This window comes from Schistocerca nitens, chromosome 3 (genome assembly GCF_023898315.1).
Source record: "Schistocerca nitens isolate TAMUIC-IGC-003100 chromosome 3, iqSchNite1.1, whole genome shotgun sequence".
In the NCBI taxonomy this organism is placed as follows: domain Eukaryota; kingdom Metazoa; phylum Arthropoda; class Insecta; order Orthoptera; family Acrididae; genus Schistocerca; species Schistocerca nitens.
This window is the reverse complement of record NC_064616.1, coordinates 789,008,907-789,030,576: the sequence shown is the minus strand read 5'-3', so window position 1 is coordinate 789,030,576 and position 21,670 is coordinate 789,008,907. Positions and strand designations below refer to the sequence as shown.

The window sequence follows — 21,670 nt, the reverse complement described above, 5'->3', positions numbered from 1 at the left end:
TTTCTTTAAGTGTGCATGTCTAGTCATTTGATAGTACACAAAGACATGCGTTTTTTAAGATTTAATGTAATGGAATTCTTGGCTTCAGTTATAGCATAACAAGAGCGTAAACAGATTTTGAACGAAAGAGGTGGGGGCAAGATGCAGGGTGTAGTCGGCTCGGACGAATTCAAGCAGCCTGCTGAAAAAATCTCTTAGAAATAAACGAACTATTGAATGTGCTGTCGTGATATACCTCTTCCACTCTCCACAAACCCCTCCCCATCGTTCCGTATCGATACTGGCTTGGAATAGACCGGGTGACTTTTTCCATTTGGCCTGCTAATGATAGATTTTAGAGCAAATTTTTTAAAGGAATGCAACCATCGGTACCTAGTCGGTATTTTTGCTGATTAACGCGATATTTGGGAAATACACGCAAATCCAAGTGTATTTTTGTGCACTGATTTTAATATAATATTATTTGTAATGTTATTTAGATCTCCACTGACTTGTGAAATACTGAATTATTGCAATTGTGAAATTCTACTAGTCTCCAAATAATGGCTCCAGCGCTAATGTTAAACAGCTGTAGATAGGTAATTAGGCTACCATAGTAGTGTGTGCATATTTCTAACTTATTGTAATGCAAGTGGACGAATGAAAATCGGTTTTCCTCTCCGTTCTTGTTACAAACTTTTCTGTAAATAGAAACTACCATAACAGCACACAGCACAAAAACAGTAAACAGAAGCACTTAAATTAAATTCAACTGCAAGTAATAACTGAAATGATTAACGAAACAACAACTGAGGTAAGTAAGGCTAGCGATGTAAACTAGTTGATCTTGGCTAAATTAGGGTTGGGAGATAGCCAAAAATGCTATCAATGTATATGACTTAAATCTATCGATGGCCTTGATAACTATCGCTAGTGCTTATCACTTTTTCGTCATATGACTGAAAATCAAAATATCTTTCAATTACACTGCATGTCAACTATGTCATGTGTAACTCCATTTAGATGACAGACCCCCCAGAGCCCCCATTTCGCTATGTCTTTGCCCCATCCCACGCATTAACAAAAATGTGGTAGTGAGATGCTCTCTCTATAGAATATGAACCCCCAAATAACTGACAGCAGTATACAATTCAAGTGTTAACTGGAAATTCAGTTGACCGACATCAACAGGCAGATCAAGACTGCCTGAATACAGAAAATAAAATAACCGAGATGTGAATGTGTAGATGCATGAGAGACATGGTGTGCCGAACAACTAAAACAGATGCTTTCCTTTGAATACTGGGAAGTCCCAAGCCCCTGAAGGAATACGCACATGCGGCCATCTCATATCATAATAGAAATATATGATACGTTCATAACTAACTTACAAAATTAAAATCAGATCCAAAATCAGATCCAACTAAGAGATGCCAAACGAAGTTGGAAAACACCATGAAAGACATTGATCATACAGTAGAAGACAGTGAAAAAAAGAAAACTGCTACAGGCAAATTACTGTGCATCTTCCCTCTGATTCCAACCAAAGCAACGCAAGAAAGACCTCCCTGTAACAGCCATTGTGATTTGGAGAAATGGTCCCACTTATCCACCTGCCAGGTACATGTTGCAAATCTCATCAGAGAACTACAAATTACCAGAGGATAGAATTATAAGGTACACCACACAATTCATACATTACATAAAAGACATTCTGGTTCCAGACACAGCCACACTCCCTTTATTTTGTATAGACAGTATGTATGCCAATATACTAACAACTGAATAAATAAACATGATTGAACAAAACATTAAGACACACAGTACACATACACATGAATATATATAAAAAAATAGTCAAACTGCTAGAGCTAATAACAGAACAGAACTATTTCCAGTTCAATAATGAATTCTGTTTATGAAGTGAAGGATTAACAATGGGATCTCACAATGTCTGGGACCATAGCAAACATATTTATGAAACATGTGCGACAGGTATCGAAAAAGTCAGTTTCACATATCCAGTCAGCAGTTTTAGCCTTTTGCAGTATTTTTTGCTATGCATTTACATTATTTGCACTTTATCTCGTTTTTGTACATCGAATTGAAGTTACCTGTGTTCTCACTCAGCACAGTATGAAGCTGGGCTCACACACTCAACGAAAGTGTCGCCACAGCTAGTAGCATAAAGTAGTTCCAATGCAGTTGCATGTGTGCACTCCCAGTTTTTAGTGGAGCAACTTAAGAGACACAACTTCTGTCATACCACGAAAAGTTCAACTTGGCTGTACTTTGTTGAGCCACTTTAGTTCCACTGCTGCCTCATATAATAGCTCCGTCTTTAGGCCACAAGTGGCCCTTCCGGGACCGTCCGGTCGCCGTGTCATCTTCCGAGGAGGATGCGGAGAAGGAGGGGCGTGTGGTCAGCACACCGCACTCCCGACCGTTAGGACGGTATTCTTTGACCGAAGCCGCTACTAATCGGTCGAGTAGCTCCTCAATTGGCATCACGAGGCTGAGTGCACCCCGAAAAATGGCAACAGCACATGGCGGCAGGATGGTGACCCATCCAAGCGCCGGCCACGCCCGACAGCGCTTAACTTCGGTGATCTCACGGGAAACGGTGTAGCCACTGCGCTGCTGCCTCATGGTTGTAGTATTTCGAAACATGAGCATTCTGTCGCTTTTCTCATGGAGTAATTGCTGATGTGCTCCATTAGACTTCAGAGTGTTTTCATTTTTGTTACTGAAAAAAGTGAAAGTAGTGGTCGGTCAGTACATTGCTGTAGCTTCTGGAACTATAAGAACAGGAACCTACTTTTGATTTTCAGTAGCAGCAGCTTTGTGTGTGTGTAAGGAGGGGAGGGGAGGGAGAGAGAGAGAGAGAGAGAGAGCTGTAGGAGGGTACAGGTTGAATGTATGTGAAGTGTGTGTTTGAGTTATGTAAATTAGTGAAAATGTTTTGTATGGAGTAGATGGTAGTGCTAAATGTAGTCTGTGGTTATATGTGATACTTAACGTTATATTAAATGGCCAAACAATTTAAAGAGTGTGTGGTTGGCCAGATTGGTCTGATCATTTGTTAGTTGTTTCTTTTCTGTTATTGCTTTTTGAATGTGGTACTTTTCTTATATGGTGAGGAAGTGGTTTTTGTTGTTGTTTATCCTTATGATTTCCATGTTTGTGGCTCTGGTGGTACGTTTATGCTGATGCTGGTGTAAGAGTTCTGCAAAATTTGAATATTGTGTCCTGTACTTCCATGCTCTTACATGTTCTTTGTCTCTGGTGTCCTTCTGGTTTGACCTAGGTATCTTCCATCACATGTACTGCATTTCAGTTGATACATTCTCCTATTATTTTTTGGGAGTATTTTAGAATTGAATTGTTGGCTGTTTTCATGCTTTGTTTTTTTTAAATATTGGATATTATGTATATGTATTTGTGGTTGTAAGTCGGAGTGTACCATCTTTTGTTTTCTGTTTCTTGCTCACACTGTGTGGTCCCTATTGTCGTATTTTGTGTGTTTGTTGGTGCAGGATTCTGTCCATGTGTTGTTGAAGGCTGGTTGCTTGTTCTTTTCTGTTTCTTGATTTTACTGTTTATTTGTTACTGAGTTTTCTTTGTATCCATTGTTTGCTGCTATTTGTATTATGATATTCAGTTCTTTTTGATAATTTCTGCATCTAACGGCGCTCTGTTTAGTCTGTGGAGCATGTACCTAAGTGTTGCCTGCTTTTAAGAACCAAGGTGTTGTGATGTACCATGTATAACTGGATCTGTTGTTGTTGTTGGTTTTCAGTATATGTCAAATGTGTGTTGGTCGTTTTGAATATTTATGGTGATGTCCAAAAAATTTAACTGCCTGTTTTACTCTTTTTCTATTGTAAAAGTATCTTTTAACGAACTGAATTTTTGTGTTTGTGTAGCTGGTCAATTTTATTGTTAGATTCATTTATCAGGAACAAAATGTTATCAATATACCTAATCTAATATAGGATGTTGTACCTGTTTGGCACTACTTTGTTAAATACAAGGTGAGTCACTAACTATTGCACCTAGAATAACTCCGAAAGGATGATAGTAGCTGAAAAGTTAGTGGGACAAAAGTTGCATGGGCCAACGGGTGCCATAATCGGACGTTGGCTTTTTGTTGCTAGGTGGGGTCGCTTCGGAGATATGAAGGTCAACTTTGTTTTTTTAAATGGGATGCTATAGTTTGGTACTTATTTTCTGATAGCGAGATGAATGCAGTGATGTGTAACAATAAGGTCTTTGATCAATGAAAGTCTAAAAGGTGGCATAAATGTCCATTTACAGAAGGTGTTCGAAGTGATAGCCACTGGTATCAATGCAGTGCTGCAATCATGGATTGAGTGGGATTCCTTATCACTTCGACACTTATCGAAACACATGCTCTGACAATTCTCTCCCATATATCGTTCAAATAGTAAATATCCTCCAAGTGCCATTGACATGTGAACACCAATCGACGGTTTCGCAATACAACACTAATAGGAATGGTAAGGCTAGTATCGTCGAATCAAGCGAATGTGGATGATGTATTCCTTCAAAGAACAAGTCGATATGCTTCTCGTTTACAGAGAATGCCAACGAAAGTCAGTGAGAGCTAGAGACCTGTACGTTGAAAGATATCCTCAACGTACCATCCCTACACGTCATACATTTGAATATGTGTATGATAAATTGAGGACAACTGGATCTTTAACACTTCGGAAACATATCCGGCAAAGGAAAATTACTAACAAGGAAACGGAAATTGGTACTCTTGCCACTGTGGTTCAAGATCCTTGTGTTAACCGTGTCAAATTGCAAGGGAATCTGGCATGAGCCAGAGTAGTGTTGTTCGCGTTCAGCATCGCCATAAATATCATCCTTACCATATCAGTCTCCATCAAGAATTAACTGTTTCGGATTATATGCGTCGCATTGAATTCTACGATGGGCTAACTTCAGATTCAGAGGGATGACACATTTATTAATTTGATTTTATTTACTGACGAGGCTACATTCACGAACCATGAAAATGTTAATTTGCGTAACATGCATCACTGGGCAACTGAAAATCCATGTTGGCTGCGGCAAGTTGCACACCAAAAACCGTTCTCGGTGAATATATGGTGTGGGTTTCTGGAGGACAGAATTATAGGCCCCTATTTCATCGAAGCAAATCTTTTTGGTACGAAATACACCACATTCATGCAAGAAACATTAGGTGTGTTATTGGAAGAAATACCTTTAGGGAGAAGGAACAGAATGTTGATCAACAAGATGGTTGTCTGGCACATTTTTCGATTATGGCTAGAAATGAGTTGCAGAGACAATTCCCAAATCGTTGGACCGGATGCGGAGGAGATTTTTCGTGGCCGGCTCGTTCGCCACACCTAACGCCTGTGGATTTTTTCTTGTGGAGATTCGTAAGAGACATTGTTTATAAAGATGTTCCAACTACACCTGAAGATATACGACACAGAATTGTCAGAGCATGTGCTTCGATAAGTGTCGATGTGATAAGGAATACCACTCAATCCATGACAAGAAGATTGCAGCACTGCGTTGATACCAATGGTCATCACTTCTAACACCTTCTGTAAATGGTTGTTCATGCCACCTTTGTGAGCTTCATTGACTTTACTGTTACACATCATTGGACTCGTCTCGATAGCCGCTATCAGAAAATAAGCACCAAACTGTAGCATCCCATTTTTTAAAAAAACAAAGTTGACCCATATATCTCTGAAGCGATCCCACCTAGCAACAAAAAACCAACGTCATATCATATCCCCCGTTGTCCCGTGCAACGTCTGTCCCACAAACTTTTCAGCTCCAACATAGTTTCGGAGTTACTCTTGGTGGAAATAGTTAATGACTCACCCTGTATAACTTGTCACACATGGTTCATTAATATGCTAACAAGGAGGGAACAAGCCGTGGTTTGGAGAATATGTAAACAAGACGAAAACTCCGTACATAATTTGAACTTCAACTTTAGAAACAAAACCCTGAGTTTAATCTGGAACAACCAATAGTGTACAAACATACGTATCCAATTTGTAGAATAACTGCGGAAGATACTTTATAAATAAAAACGAAATGCGACTGGTGTAAAATTCTCTTTAATTAAATTGTAGTAAGCTTAAGACGGAAAAACCAGTAATAACTGATTTTATCAACTGCTGCGATAGATAATCACGCTAACAAAGATATAATGTGTGTTGGCCTTAAGAAAACGAAGAAGGATAAAATCCACTAATAAGAAATGAGTTAGCGCAGCAAAAATAGGTTAACTTCCAACGTTAGAAGCCGACGGAACTGTCAAAACTTTCTTCCCGAGAAACCTTAGTGCATGGGCCCGTTGACAGACTGTGTGCAATCCGTCGTGAGAGAGAGAGCTTTGCTAGGCATGACAACAAACAGTGATCTGTGACTACAAAGTTTGAATGTGAGCTCTTTGTGATCAGGCAGGAAAGTTTGAGATTGTGTGTACTATACTGTCGAAGTAAGAGTGCGTTTCAGTTTGAGTTTTATCCAGAATGTCTGTTAATTCAAGAATGGAGCAGGTAATGGAATAAAAAGTCTGACACTATTACTGCATGCTTTGCGCTGCTAACAAAAAAGTTTCATATCAATAAAAGGGTGGTGTAAACGTCGACGTTTCTTGTTTGATCGTCGAGTAAATTTTTGAAGTCTGTAACTAAATAGACCGCTGCCGGCTTTGTATGTAGGTGCGTTACTCCTAAAATTTGTTATTTTATGATCTAGCCTCGTAGAAATCGTTTTGCGAAATGTTTAGAATGTTCTGGAAAGTGGGCGATAGCGGCTTAATTTTCACATTAGAGTTTAAACTTCCTAATTGTTTCAAAACGACAGATAGAGAATTGGAATAAAGTTGGAAATTAGTCGCAGTTTTCCAGAGAGTGAATTGCGTTTAGTGAACAATGTACTTGTTGGCGTACTGTTGTTTCATAGTCGCAGCAAGCCGATTTCTCTCTTTCAATGGTTTATCAAAGTGTCCAAGGGGAAGGCCGTGTGAGTGCTTAACAGACCCCGTCCTTGACTCTGTATTCATTGCCAGTTATTAGTTAAAATTAACATTTTGTGCTGGTATTATCATGCAGTTACTCTAATGTACTGGCATGGCATTGCACCATTCATAAGTACGCTGGGTGCTGGAAATAGTGTAGTTCGCCGTGTATATGCAGTCACTTACCATTGTTGGTTATCATACTCTGTCTAGTGCCACGTGCCTCCTTTAGTGATTGTGCCATATGAAATGCTTTCCTATTTTGAATTTGTATTGCGCTATTTCTTTTTAAACCACTTGCATTTTTCTTAATACAAAGTAATGCTGTCATAAACATTTTTATTTTCATTGAACGGAGTTCTGTTGAATCTGCTGAAAATTTTGTTTACTCTAACCCAAGAACTTGCTTGGCCACAAACAGTTTGAACACAGACTCTGTCTGTGGTGAAAGTGTTTAGAAAGAAGTGAAACTATCGGGGATTGCTTTTCAAAAATAAACATAAACTTTACAATTCAACTGAGTTTGTTAACATTGCCATACTTGTGATTGTAATCTCCCCCTACTCTTGAAAGTTTCTGATCTATGAATGAAATCTGATTATTTATCGCAATTAGGTATAGTTTGTGATATGACAGTGTATGTATCAATGGCATATTTATGTGCTGTGCAAATGATTGTGTTATGGTATTCCTGACTTCATTAGCACATTGGGGAAAAATATGTCTAATGCTAAGTTTTAAGTATGTTACAGTGTTTATTGATAAAGTTTTTACCATTACTGCTTAGCATAGAGCTATTAAAACAGACATATTACAAAAATTTTGTGAGACTAAATATATAATCAAAATTGTTTGTGAGAACTTGTTTAGCCATATCAGATCTACAGGAATATGAAGCTAAATTTGCAATTACTTCAGGTATTTGTCCAGTCCAGCACTGAAGTGATGTCTTTTCATATCCACTTTCTCCACAATGTCAGACACAAAAAACACAAAAATGAGTAGCCATTCACTTATGGATGAGACAATTAGAAAGTAACAGAACAATAGTGCAAATGTTTTGTGTTCACAAAGTAAGATCAGCTAAAGTGATACATTGGTAACTGGTAAACAGCAGTCTGTGTACAGATGGAGGTTTCATACAAAAAACTTGAACAGTCCACAGTTGGGAGCAACTGCATGTATTGATACTGGATGTGTCAGTTTTGTTCCATAATGTTATCCCAATGTTACATGTGATGTCATAATGTGCAAAGAGGAGGAGACCAGAATACTGACACTGTTTCTTTTGCATCTGTTAGTTTTAGAATTAAGTTGTGATGACAGAGTAATCTGTAGTGTAACCAGAGTTCTAGGTTGGGTTGGAAAGTGACAGTACAGTTGAGTGTTGGTGAATCCAAATAATAGCTGTGAAAGCCTACCTCAATTGGGTTGTGAGTTTGCAAGTAATATTGGATCCTACAGTTGAAAACTTCTGAATTTAATGGGACCCAAATAAGGCCATACTAAGAGGAGATATCAACTGTACAGAAAATAAGGGTGGTGACAGGCTTATTTAACTGGAGTCTTTACTGTCCAGACATTCCAAGAAAAATGCCCTGCATCTCATGATGACCTATTTAGAGAACAGCAAGAACCTGCTTTCAGGGCAAGAACTAAGAATATTCTTCAGTCTCATAGGTGTTTATCCCTCCGAAATTGTGCAGATAAAATTAGACAAATAACAGCTTCTGCGGGGGCATCAAAGCAGTTGCTCTTCTTGTGCTACACACATGGCTGGAACTGTAAGAAACAAAAAACGTGGAACAATAAAATGTATTTTCTGCCACACACATCACCATGAGTTACTGAGTGTAGACATGGATGTAAATGTCAGTAGGAATTCTGTTACATAGTTGAGAAATGCTAAGAGCATTTTGTTGAATGTTACACGATTATTTCGTGTATAAACTGGTTGCAAAAAGTGTGACAGTGGTGGCCATGAGCAGGGAGCGTGTGGATACTTGAGCATGTGGAATACCTCAGCCACTGATGTCTCATCAGGTTAATTTATTTTTACATAGGTGGTACCACTGTTAAGTTTGACTGAGAGAGGTGGCGCAGTGGTTAGACACTGGACTCGCATTCGGGAGGATGACATTTCAATCCCGCGTCTGGCCGTCCTGATTTAGGTTTTCCGTGATTTCCCTAAATCTTTCCAGGCAAATGCCGAGATGGTTCCTTTGAAAGGGCACGGCCGTCTTCCTTCCCTAATCTGATGAGACCGATGACCTCACTGTCTGGTCTCCTTCCCCAAACAACCCAACCCAACTGTTAAGTTTGTCAGTATTTTACAAGGGAAAAGGCATCTGCTGTCTTAGAGCAAAATAGTTGTGTTGTCTGTTTAGCATTTTCGACACCCTAGCAGTAAATAGCTAAATGGTTTCCAATTTTTGTTTGGTTAATTTTTATGTTTGACCAAAAGAAACCTTTGTAGTTTGAACATTATTTTTGTTCTATAACAGTTAGAATAGTTGATTACATAACATAGAAATAGCCACTTGAACAAAAATGTTGAAGATACGGATGCTTGTGACTCATGAGATGGGCTAGTTGCGCTGTGGCTTAACTTCCCCTATGCTAAAAATACATTTATAGGTGCATTTTGTTGAAAAGAAACTTTGTGTGAACAAGTGTTACAAAGAAAGTGTGTGCAAAAGCCTTTAGACAATCACACATCATTAAATAGTGTAATTTGTTAGTGGGTAAAGCTTGTCCACTAGCTTCCACAAGTGTGAATGTTTGCAAAGGCTTTAAAGTTAGTGGTGTTTTTGCCCGGAATGTGAATTTTCACTGATTATGAATTTCTGTAACTGACAGTCCCATGTCCTTCTGGAAAGTGCTTGGGCTTCATCCAAATAATGCAAATGATACCAAACCAAGCACATTGAAAGATGTGTGGGTGGGCTTTCGTCTACTTTCGCGTAGAGCCCTCAGCAAGTGGAACCCATTGTTTCACTAGAACTGTGAGACTTTTCCACAAAGCCATGCCTAATTGTATGAAAGGCAGTAGGAAAAAGCTAAATTGGCAGTTTTAATTTCTGCTCCTGAAAAGCTATAAATTGAGAAATTGCTTCTGGATAGAGCAGAAAAGGATAAAAACGGGTAATGGGAAAACTTTGACCTGCACAAAAACAGTCAAAGCAATGTGTCTACCATGGAAATTCAAAATAGGCTTAATCGGAATCATCTAACAGAATCTGACAGTTATTCGACAAAAAGCACAAGCTCACTCATGGCCAAGAGTAATAAGAGGGACACTGAAGATGTAGTTGTGGATAGGAAGACAAGCATAAGCGATTGCTTGTTGGTATAATTAGAGGGGGAAAATGTGCTATGCAATTTGTTGGGAAAATTATTAATATAGAAAAGGAAGGACAGAAAGTCAATTTTCCAAAAACAAACAAAAAAAAAAAATAGAAACTTCATTCAATGGAAGAGGAGTGAAAACAAACATGTGTGCCAGGTTATCCATGGAGTAAATGACTGTTGAAGTTCGTGACATGATTTAGTTGCTTCCTAGTGCGTGGTAACGTCTGTCCAGCTGTTGCCATGGTGGCTAGCATTGTTGCCCTCACTCTAGTGTCCCATGTTCAAAACCTATTATTGTTTTTATTAATTTCATAATTTTTTTTTTCCATTTATCTACCGTATCCATAGACGGTTACTACAGAAATGTTTGTTATAAAGTAGGGGATACGAGGGTGTTAAATTAATAGTGAAATTACAACTGGGTTTCACAATAAATGTATAACATATATTGTGTGTGTGTGTGTGTGTGTGTGTGTGTGCGCGCGTGTGTGAGACTGACTGACTGACTTACTTTCAGGGTTTACAATCATTTTAAATTCTCATTCTTACATCCATTCTTACATTTACTCTTCAGGAAGATTTGGTGTATTTCCTCGGATGAAATTGATCATAGAAACACTTGGAAACGGAGAAATTCCGAACACAATGAGTATTATTATTATCAGAAACATACATAAAACAAAGTTTATACAATTGTTGACAGATAATCATAGTTGGCATAATATTTGGCCAAACTTTGGCCTCTTCAGTGCATTTTCTGTTGGCTGGTGACAGTTGTCTTCTGTACAGGTGGCTGGACACAGTTGACACTAAAGCATATGTTGAACAGTCTGTTCTTCGTTTTCTTCAGTGTATCCCCATTTTGCCAGGTTAACTCATGATTTGCCTGTGCCTACCTGAGCCTATTCAAGGACTTCCAGATTTTCCAATTCTCATCACGACCAGGGGGTAAAGATTCTGAAAATCTTCTCCAACCAGGAGTGCGGTATGTCTCAGTGCTGCAAGTGGTTATTAGTTTCTCCATTGTTCTGAGGAAACTTTTTCTTGGCCTTAGTCATTGTGGGTACAATTGTTACTCATACATGGGATGCACTTCTTGGTGCTCCAGTTTTGTTGTTTCCCTGTTTGCTGCTATTTCTCTTCGAGCAGGAAGTGGTGCAATTCCTGCAGTTCTAGAGCCAACCAACTAGAGTTAACTTCAAGCAGCCTGTTATAATTCTGCATGTGTTGTTTCGGACAATATCCACCTGTTTGGCATTTGTTGACTTACAGCAAACAAGACAGGCATACTCTGCGGTGGAGTAGCGTAATGCCATTGCAGAATTTCGGATGGTTCCAGTTTGACTGCCCCACTGTAATCTGACTAGTTTTCTCAGTAGGTTGTTCCTGGAGAAGACCTTTGATTTGGAATACATGCAGTGTTGTTTGAATGTCAGAGGTCTGTCAAGTGTTATTCCAAGGTGTCACAGTGTTCCAGCTTAACCCCTGACCATTCTATCTTTAACTTGCAGGTGGTTTCCCTATAATTCAAATGGAAAGCACATGTGTGTGTCTTTGATGGGTTTGGTTTGCTGGTTTATTCTGTAGTATTTTGACATATCTTAAAGAGCACTCTTATGGGTGATTTGTATTGAATAGAAGTTTGAGAGTTGAGTTGCCAGAGCGAGATCAGCAGCATAAAAAAAACCCTGTAGTTGGGGACTATTGGTTGGTTATTAGTGTATATCTTGAAGAGAAGTGGAGCAAACACACTTGCCTGGGGAAGGCCATTTTTCTGTAGCATCAATCGGCTACGTTGTTCTTCTAGGTCAATGAAGAATCTTCGGTTCTGCAGAAGATTGGTGACAAGCTTGGAGAGGCTGAAATCCATGGTTAGGTTGTAGATCTTGTTTAATAGTAACTGCTGGTTGACGGTGTCATACGCTGCTGTCAGGTCCATAAGTCATGGATGGTTTTGAAGCCAGTAAGGTGACGGTGAGCATTGTGCAAAGGCGGGTTTCGCTACAGTGACATTTCTTCATTTGAATCTCAATTGGGAAAGAAACGTCAACATTGCTGAAGATTTCACCTGTTGGCAATAATTTTGCAGCAAACTATATCTAACAGATCACTTCTATGACAACTAATGCCTGCAATTGATAATGAATAAAGATACACCACAGGAATTCACTTTGTACACATGGCGCCCAAGTTTTAACTGTCTGGCACTTCCTGATGGAATGCACATTTTTTTAATCATTTACATTCCCGCTTGGGTTTGCCGTCTGAGTTGCCGACCAGTTTAGCAAATGAAGCGCGGGCTGTCGACTGCGTTTTACATTTTGTCCATCAAAGCAATATGGTGAAGACTATTTAATTTTTACTTTTGGACCTCTGTTTCTGTATGGTGTCTTTTGTAGCCCTTTCTCCATGACCCTGTTTTTAGCTGTCTTCTCTTACGTCAATTGGGATTGACGTATAGTCGTTTTTAACTCCTCTGCCTTTGCGTTTTGTAGTTTGCACTTCAGCACGTATGACCCCAGTTGTTGTTTTTGTGCCCTAAAACAAAACAAACCACCGGGATTTCATTCAAAACAGTTTCATATTATTTTTTCCAGTCTTGTATCATTTGTTTTTTAATTCATACACCAGATACAAAACTAGTAGACAAATAAGGACAACATTTCAATATACATTCTAAAATATTCGTAAAGTAATATTCTATGGGCATAGGTAGATAGTGGGTAAATAAAAAACAGAAATAAAAGTAATAATCAAACTTCAGACATGGGGCACAAAAGTGTGATGATGCAACCTTAGCCACTGCTTGGGTTGGACTGTTTACTTGCAAAAGAAAAACACACGTAAATTACTCTCGAAAACTTTGACCAACATTTTCCTTCAGACGTGTTAGCTTATTTGGGCTTCTCTTCCACTGAGTGACGGTTCTGAACAATCTGGCTATGGCACATGCTGTATTCTCCTTGTAAGTTTAAATTGCCTCTACCTGAAGACACCATTTTTGTTGGTGATCAATTAGTCTTCAACCTCCCATCATCAATGCTAAAAAATGACTCTGTGAGTACTTTTACTTTCATAACTGGTTTTGAAGAACTTTGTGTTTTGTAAAGTTAAAGTTTTTAACTTGATATTGTTGTTAACATGAGATTTTGAAATCCTTAAACATGTTATGAGAATGAAATGATGATTTAAGTCTGTTATTTTCCATCTCAAGTATCCCAATAACATGGATCAAGCATCCCCACCATAGGTATCCTTAAGCCATCATGTAAAACAACTTTGTAAACAATTTCTTCGTTGTTGCATATTTTAGAATTTGTTTTTAAATGCATAACTTATGGGGAAAAATGTAAGGTTTATCATGACAGTTGGGTCATTCCATGTCAGTTCAACCAGGGGCTCCAGCTCAGTGTCTCAGATTTGACTGAAATTCAGTACACTAATTCTACCATGTGTGGAACACTCATGTACAAAGTATTAGTTTCCCCTGCCAATTAGTTCCAGAATTATGACTTGTGAAAGAGGGTGGTGTGACCTGGAAATTGCAACCTGCATCTGGCAATGTATCTCCAGACCCAACTTCAGGTCTTAATAACTTTGGAACTATTCCACACAGTCCAGTGAAATTTTTACAGTAACATCCATTTAGAGAACACAGTCCATGAATCAAAACACCAACATATTTCTGAGGAAAAATAAAATTCTAAAATGTGATTAAAATTGTAATATGTTACAAGGTACATATTGTCAGTGCCCTCTATGCCAAATATAATTCACTCAAAAAGGGTATAATTTTTTTGTGGTAAGCTTAATGTGGCCTAAACACACACAGAACTCATCATGCCCATATCAGTCACAAAAAAACTGAGTTACATGCACACGAAAATACAAAAATACAAAAATTTGAAAAATTACCTGAAAAACATGGATTTTCGAAGTGTGGTAGCACAATAGGGACAAGTGGTATCCAAGCCAAATTTCACACACTGCGTAAGTAGACCACAATGATATGTATCTCAAAATTTCAGCATGTTATTGCAAGACATTTGTGTACAGTGGAAGAGGACAGATGTATTTGGTGATGTGGCCATTGTTCCACAACACAATTTTGTAAAAACATATCGTAAACTGTTCTGCCTCTTCTTATCCTTTCCCACAACTGTTTAATCACTAAGCAACAACATATAGACAGATTAACACAATCTATCAGTAATGTTTACTGCACCTTAACTGCTAAAAACCAGTAGATTATGTTTCGAACAGAAGTTCTCCCACACTTTAGCTACTGTACTCTGTACATTGAGTGGCAAATTGTACTGTCTTCCTGACACTGTGGTAGGAACTGGAACTGTCATAAGTATATGTTCAAAAGGAATCCAACACCTGTCTGCCAAACATGGCCAATGAAATGATCTTGCTGGTCCTGCTGGTGCCATGAAGTTCACAAATACATCACCTTCTGCTTCGCAGCACTCTGCAACACATCCTAAGTACTATTTGCCATCATAAACAGCAATAACATAGCAACCTGGTTGTATGTTGCTGCTTTTACTTCTGAATCCTGAATCAGACACACTGTGAAGACACATGTTGTGCATGAACCTATAGTTATAACCACACAGTGTGCTCATCTGCACATTGTCAGAGTCCACTGGAGGGAAGCGATGATGGCTCCTTGTGCCTGCAACAGTTTTAACGTGTTCTAGTCTGCTGTTTAGCAACTCTTCGACTGATTTCACCTCATCTTTCGAAACATAGAATGATCCTATGCCAGAGACATTTTTCTGTACCCAGGTAAATAATTGAAGAGGTGTTAGAATGTGACCTTCTGTAGGGTGCTGCAGACTAGCTCGTGATGTCCTGCACTTTATGGTAGCATCAATACTGTCACATACATTTTTACCATGACTTGTTGCAAAATTCCATTCTGTATGAATCTGAAAAGCATGGTAATGCATGCATAAATTTTTGAGATTTTTACAGTTTTTTTACTGACTAGTTGCCCCATCACTGAAGTATTTCGCAAAATGTATGTGAGGCAGCTTGTTTCTCACATATGCCATGACAGTGCGAATGTGGGCATGAACTGCAATGGCATCATGAATTAAACAGTCACTAAAAACGCACAGGTTCATGACACACACATCACCTGATTCAACTCTATAGTAAATTGCAAATGGCTGGAGAGTTGCTTGACTGTTGTCCCAATGATATCCTTGGATGGTATTGCTTTTATTTTCCCAGCTTGCTTTACCGTATATGTAGAAACATTTAATTCCTTTGCAGTGTAGTGTCAATAGACCAGCTGGAAGGTGCAAGGGTAAGAATAGCTACTTTTTTCTGGCGTGTGGATATGGCACATTTCAAATCATGCACAATTTTGTCCAAATCAGAGCATTTCTGGCATGATTTATGTTCCTTTGGAGTAGATAGTTCTTGCTGTTTTATGACATTCAGATGTTTGTGCTCTACCAATACTGCAACTTGTTTGAATAAAAGCACCACTAGCACACTCTTCTGCCTCCATACTGACTTTCCACAACAGTACTGACCAGTCTGAACTAGAATCTTAATTGTTGCTCGTTTCCTTTGTTGTTCCTGCCTAACAATGACTCATCCTGTCCCTGAAAACTACCCTTGTTTAACTTCCTGTTGCCTAATGGTTCCCAACAATTGCTGCAGCTTTATCTGAAACAAGCTGTCTACATCATCACTATTACTTGCTAAATCGTGTTAAAAGAAACGTAACCAAATACATCTCTGTCAACTTTTATTGTATACAAATGTCCTGCAATAACAAGTAGAAATTTTGCCACTATTATATTATGGTCTACTTATGCAGTGTTTGAAATTTGGCTTGGATATCACTTGCCCCTTTTGTGCTACCACACTTCTAAAATCCATGTTTTTCAGGTAATTTTTCAAATTTTTGTATTTTCGTGTGCATGTAACTCTGTTTGTGTGACTGATATGGGCAAGATGAGTGCTGTGTGTGTTTAGGCCACATTGAGCTTACCACAAAAAAATTTATACCCTTTTTGAGTGAATTATATTTGGCATAGACGGTACCTACAATATGTACCTTTTAACGTATAACGTTTTTTTAATCACGTTTTGGAATTCTTTATTTTCCCCCAGAAATATGTTGTTGGTGTTTTGATTCATAGTGTATTCTCTGAGTGGATGTTACTGGGTTGTAAAAATTTCACTGGACTGTGCAGAATAGTTCCAAAGTTATTAAGACCTGAAGTTGGGTCTGAAGATAGATTGCCAGATGCGGGTTGCAATTTCCGGGTCACGCCACCTTCTTTCACAAGCCATAATTCTGGAACTAATTGGCAGGGGAACTTAAAATTTTGTACATGAGTGTTCCACATTGGTGTGCTAAATTTCAGCCAAATCTGAGACTATAAGCTGGAACATTTTCTCAAATTGGTTGACTTGATATGGAATGACCCAGTTTCATTTGTGTCTAAGCACATAGAAAAAATAAAAATAATTAAAATCAAAAATGTGGCTGAACTTTGCTCAATCTTCCCCATTGTTTTACAAATGGCAAATTGCTGCATTCAATAAGCTTAGTGTGGGTTTGTGGGGATAAAGAATACACTGCCAGAATACCATAGTGTGGATGGGGGGGGGGGGGGGGGATGAGGGACACCCTTGTTTCCAGCTTACACAATATGGAAGATACAGTCACACACACACACACACACACACACACACACACACACACACACACACACACACACACACACAGAGAGAGAGAGAGAGAGAGAGAGAGAGAGAGAGAGAGAGAGAGAGAGCATGAAAAATATTTAATTATGTAAATAACAGGAAACTAATGTTAGCATTGCGGGGACTAAGGGATTTTGGATGGGGATGAACTAAATGTATGAGAATCCTAATAATGAAGACTTACCAAAATGAATACTAACACAGAAATCAATCCAGCAAAAGCGTCAGTAATCAACAAAACCACAATAATAAAAAAAACTGAAATGCTACTATCAGAAATTTCACTTGAGCTATAAAGCTAAAACAAAATCCATTGTAACACAAAACCAAGACTTTCTCATGTAACTAACACCTAAGTCCTAACGTCACCAATGTAGGTGGGGCATAATCCATACCAATTCAGGCAGGCTAGGAAAAAATCTTACCTTCATATTCGTGGATGTTAGTGAATTTAGCATATGTTAAAATGAAGGGCTGAGTAATGAACACGAAATTTTTTGTTTTTTCCAAAAAAATTTCTACTACAAGATACAGCCCTCCAAAGATGACACTGTGCATACCATTTTGAAGATGTGAATTTTGGAAAAAAATTTAAAATGCTGTATCTCTGGAACAGTTCTAGATACTTTTTTATTTTAATGATAATTGCTTTATGATTACAAAGAAATACTCCATTTGGACTTACCTGTCAAAGTTTTTACTATAGCATTCAAATGTTTTTTTTATAATTCATGGAATTTTTTTTTTAAAGTATTCCAATCCATATTCTGTTGATTACTACCATATAGTCCTACATTCCCTGAAAAGCAGAGCTTCCACTTTTAGCTTGAACAGTTTTTATAAACAATTGAAATTTTGCCATAAATAAAACCTGTTTTATTACAACATTATTACACAACAGTCTTATATAAATCAAAGCCTAGCCTTGTTAAAAATAATTTTACTTTTGAAATATGAGTAACACTCTCACTTTTTCAAGCATTTTAAATAGTTCCAAAATGTATGTGAAAGGTCCAAAGACTTCAAGGTTTCAATTTATACAACTGTTTACTTCCTTTGATATGTAGTGATGCCTTCCTGTTGAACAGACAGGAACTGGAGCACTTACAATTATCAAAATATTGTGAACAGGAAGTGTGCACTGATGACATTGTTCCTGTTCTTCAGCTGGAAACCTATATTCAGCAGCTGGTCCATGTAATAGCATAAAGTTCATTACAATTTCGCTAAACTCATAACTGGTGTCTATAATCACTGCAATCCATCAGTCAAACACACACACACACACACACACACACACACACACACACACACACTACAAACATCCCCCATCTCAGGCTGTGAATCTGAATATTATCCTGCTGCTTCTGACGTGTTTGGCAAATGAACGAAATTTCTTCTTTCTTGCTCCTTAAAGTGCATGCAATATGAGTTCACCCATCACTTTGAGTCCAAACATGTCTTCTGAATTCCTTTCACAGGAGTAGTTTATTCGGACCATTCTTTTTTCTGCTCACGGATTTCTTCAATTTCCTTTTTGGACAAAAGAATGAAGGCTGTGAATGAATGTGTAAGATTTCACTTGTACAATCCTCAGCATTCTGAATCACAGCTCTGTTTGGTCTGGAAAGATTATTTTGTAGCATGCTGCTTCAGCAGGCCTCCCACACCATCACAAGGCCTCTTCCCGTGACCAGTAACACTGTATACCCAGTCAGTTGGCACAAGTGACTTACTCAGTTCAAACAGCTGGTAACAGTTTTTAAAATGACTAGGAGCACCATTAGAAATGAAGATGATCCTCTCTGCCCCTACACCCTGCAGGTCAGGGGGTTAGAATAGGCCTGAGGTATTCCTGCCTGTTGCAAGAGGCGACTGAAAGGAGTCTCACACATTTCGGCCTTTATGTGATGGTCCCCTGCAGGGTTTGACCTCCATTTTTCAAAATTTTCCCGAAAGAGCGAGCCAATTGGGAAGGGCACTTTACATGGTGCATCGTGTCCATGCGCTGAGACCTATTGCATCCTTTGTTGATGAGGATTTGTACTTCTGCTCATTCTCCAACTCTTGGGCGAGGTCACCCTCCTGGGTGCATATTTTTCTATCAACTGTGCAGTATCGTTTTCTACACTGACAATGATCATGCACTTGTTTGCTTGGTTGCACCTGATATCCAGCACGGTAACCAGTCCATTGTGGTGGGGCCACCATGTACCCTATTGGTTGTATCCCCCTGCCCACAGAGGGATCGCTCTGTTGATGGCTGCGCTGTTAACTCCCCACATATACCGAGAAGTAGATGCCCGTTACCGTGGGGCATCGGGACTCCCGGCAATGGCAATCGTGCCGGGTGGCCTTTGCTGCGGCTGGGTTGCATCTGTGGGAAGGGCCCCTGGTCGGAGTGGGTGGCATCAGGGCGGATGACATGTCTGGTGGTCTAAGTGTCTAAGTGTTCACAGGCTCAATTCGGTGCACAGAAGTATGACCCCCAACTCGCACAGAAGTATGACCCCAACTCATTCCCCTCCCTGGCCACACCATGGGAGGAATGTCAGGTTAAGGACGGCAGCAACTCTTATTCGCCCTGGTACCTTGTACAAGAGCTGATGGGGAATCGTTCATGGCGATAAAGCCTCAGTTTTTTATTTAGCATTTAGAGGGCAAGTTTGGGGAGGTGGAGCGCTTGTCTAAATTGAGATTTGGATCAGTCTTGATCAAAACAGCATCATCTACCCAGTCACGGGAGTTGCTTTTGACAAGCTGGGAGACGTTTCTGTAACAAGAGCTTAAATATGGTCCAGGGTATCATTTCACAGGGACCTTCTTTTGCAGTGTGACGATTAGCTGTGCGCCAATTTAGAGCGGCGAGGTGTACACTTCATTCGGTGTGTCCACAGGGGCCCTGAGGGATAATCAGGTTTCCACCGGTGCCTTTATCTTGGCCTTTGAGGGTGATATGTTAACCGAGAAGGTGAAGTAGATGGTTTACCGCTGTGATGTAAAGCTCCATATCCCTCCCCCAATGCGGTGCTTTAAGTGTTGGATTTTCGGCCATATGTCTTCCCGCTGTACTTACAGTGTCGCATGTCAAGATTGCAGATGCCCATCACATCCCAATACTCCATGTGCCTCGTCTCTCTTCTGTGTCGGGTGTGGAGAGCACCATTCGCCCTGCTCGCCTGACTGCAGGATTCTCCAAAAAGAAAGGAAAATCATGACGCACAAGACCCTGGACCGACTGGCCTACATCCTGTACGTACGACATCGTCTTACACCACCACTCCAACAGTTCTGGCCCTATTAGCTCCACCAACCCCAGTCACCTCTGAGCCAGAAGACTACACTAGCCCCCTTGATGGTGGGGGACACTACCCTCCCTGTTGCTCCTGCACCACCTACTTCAGGAGCACCACCCCCCCCCCCCCCCAAACCATAATCATTGGAGATGCCAGAGAAGCAGAAGTCTTCTTCGACTCCCCTCGCTAGGAAGGGGTCCCTTGGGTCGCTTCCTTCCCAGGTTTCTCCTAGTGGAAAAGATGACACCCACCAGTGGCTGAGAAGCCCAGAAGCAGCTGGTCGTAGGGCTTATGCTCATCCTCCCTCAATCCTGGAGACTGAATCAATGAAGTTCTCCCAGCCAGGGAAACCCAAGGAGTAGTGACAGAAATCCAAAAAGATCCCCAAGACCAGTGGAATTGTGGTGGCACCCACACCACTGCTACTTAGAAGCTCTGAATCTGTGGATGAGTTGGAGGTTCTGGCATCATCTGAGGACCTAGATCTCTCCGGACCTTCAGACACATTGGATATAGACTGCTCAGGCAATAAGTTGGTGGCAGCAGGTGACTTTAAGGAATAAACTGCCTCATTGAATGTTCAATGCCTTCCCAGTCTGACAATGACATCTTCCTCCAGTGGAATTACTGCGGTTCCAGTGGAATTGCTGCGGTTTTTTCCACTGTCTGGCTGAGCTACGGCAACTGTTAAGCTTTACACCTGCTTTCTGCATTGCCCTCCAGGAAACCTGGCTCCTGGCAATGCAGACCCTTGCCCTCGGCGGCTATAAGGTATATTACAGAAACCATAGTGACTACAATCAGGTGTCAGGTAGAGTTTGCATTTATGTCCTAAACTCAGTCTGTAGTGAAACTGTGCCCCTTCAAACCCCTCTTGAAGCTGTGGCTGTCAGAATAAAGACGACACAAGAAATCACTGTCTGCAATGTATATCTTCCTCCAGATGGTGCAGTGCCCCTGAATGTATTAGCTGCACTGATTGATTAACTCCCTAATGAGAGATTTTAACGTCCATAACCACTCATGGGGTGGCACCATGCTTACTGGCCGAGGCAGACATGTCGAAACTACTGTCTCAGTTCGATCTCTGCCTCTTAAATACTGGGGCTGCCACACATTCCAGTGTGGTTCATGGTAGTTACTCGGCCTTTGATTTATCAATTTGCAGCTCAGACCTCCTCCCACCTATCCACTGGAGAGCACATGACGACCTGTGTGGTAGTGACCACTCCCCCAACCCCCCCACCCCCACCCCCACCCTCCT

At 40.0% G+C, this 21,670-nt stretch overlaps 1 protein-coding gene across 1 annotated transcript in view; it reads left to right on the top strand.

Moving 5' to 3' along the window:
• Positions 1–6,336: 6,336 nt before the first annotated feature.
• The window catches only part of LOC126248804 (calcyclin-binding protein-like), a 55,630-nt gene continuing 40,296 nt past the window's right edge, over positions 6,337–21,670 (top strand). The window contains exon 1 of the mRNA XM_049950199.1: positions 6,337–6,557. Coding sequence (XP_049806156.1) covers positions 6,531–6,557 — 27 coding nt within the window. The 5' untranslated portion in view covers positions 6,337–6,530. The remainder of the gene's footprint in view (positions 6,558–21,670) is intronic.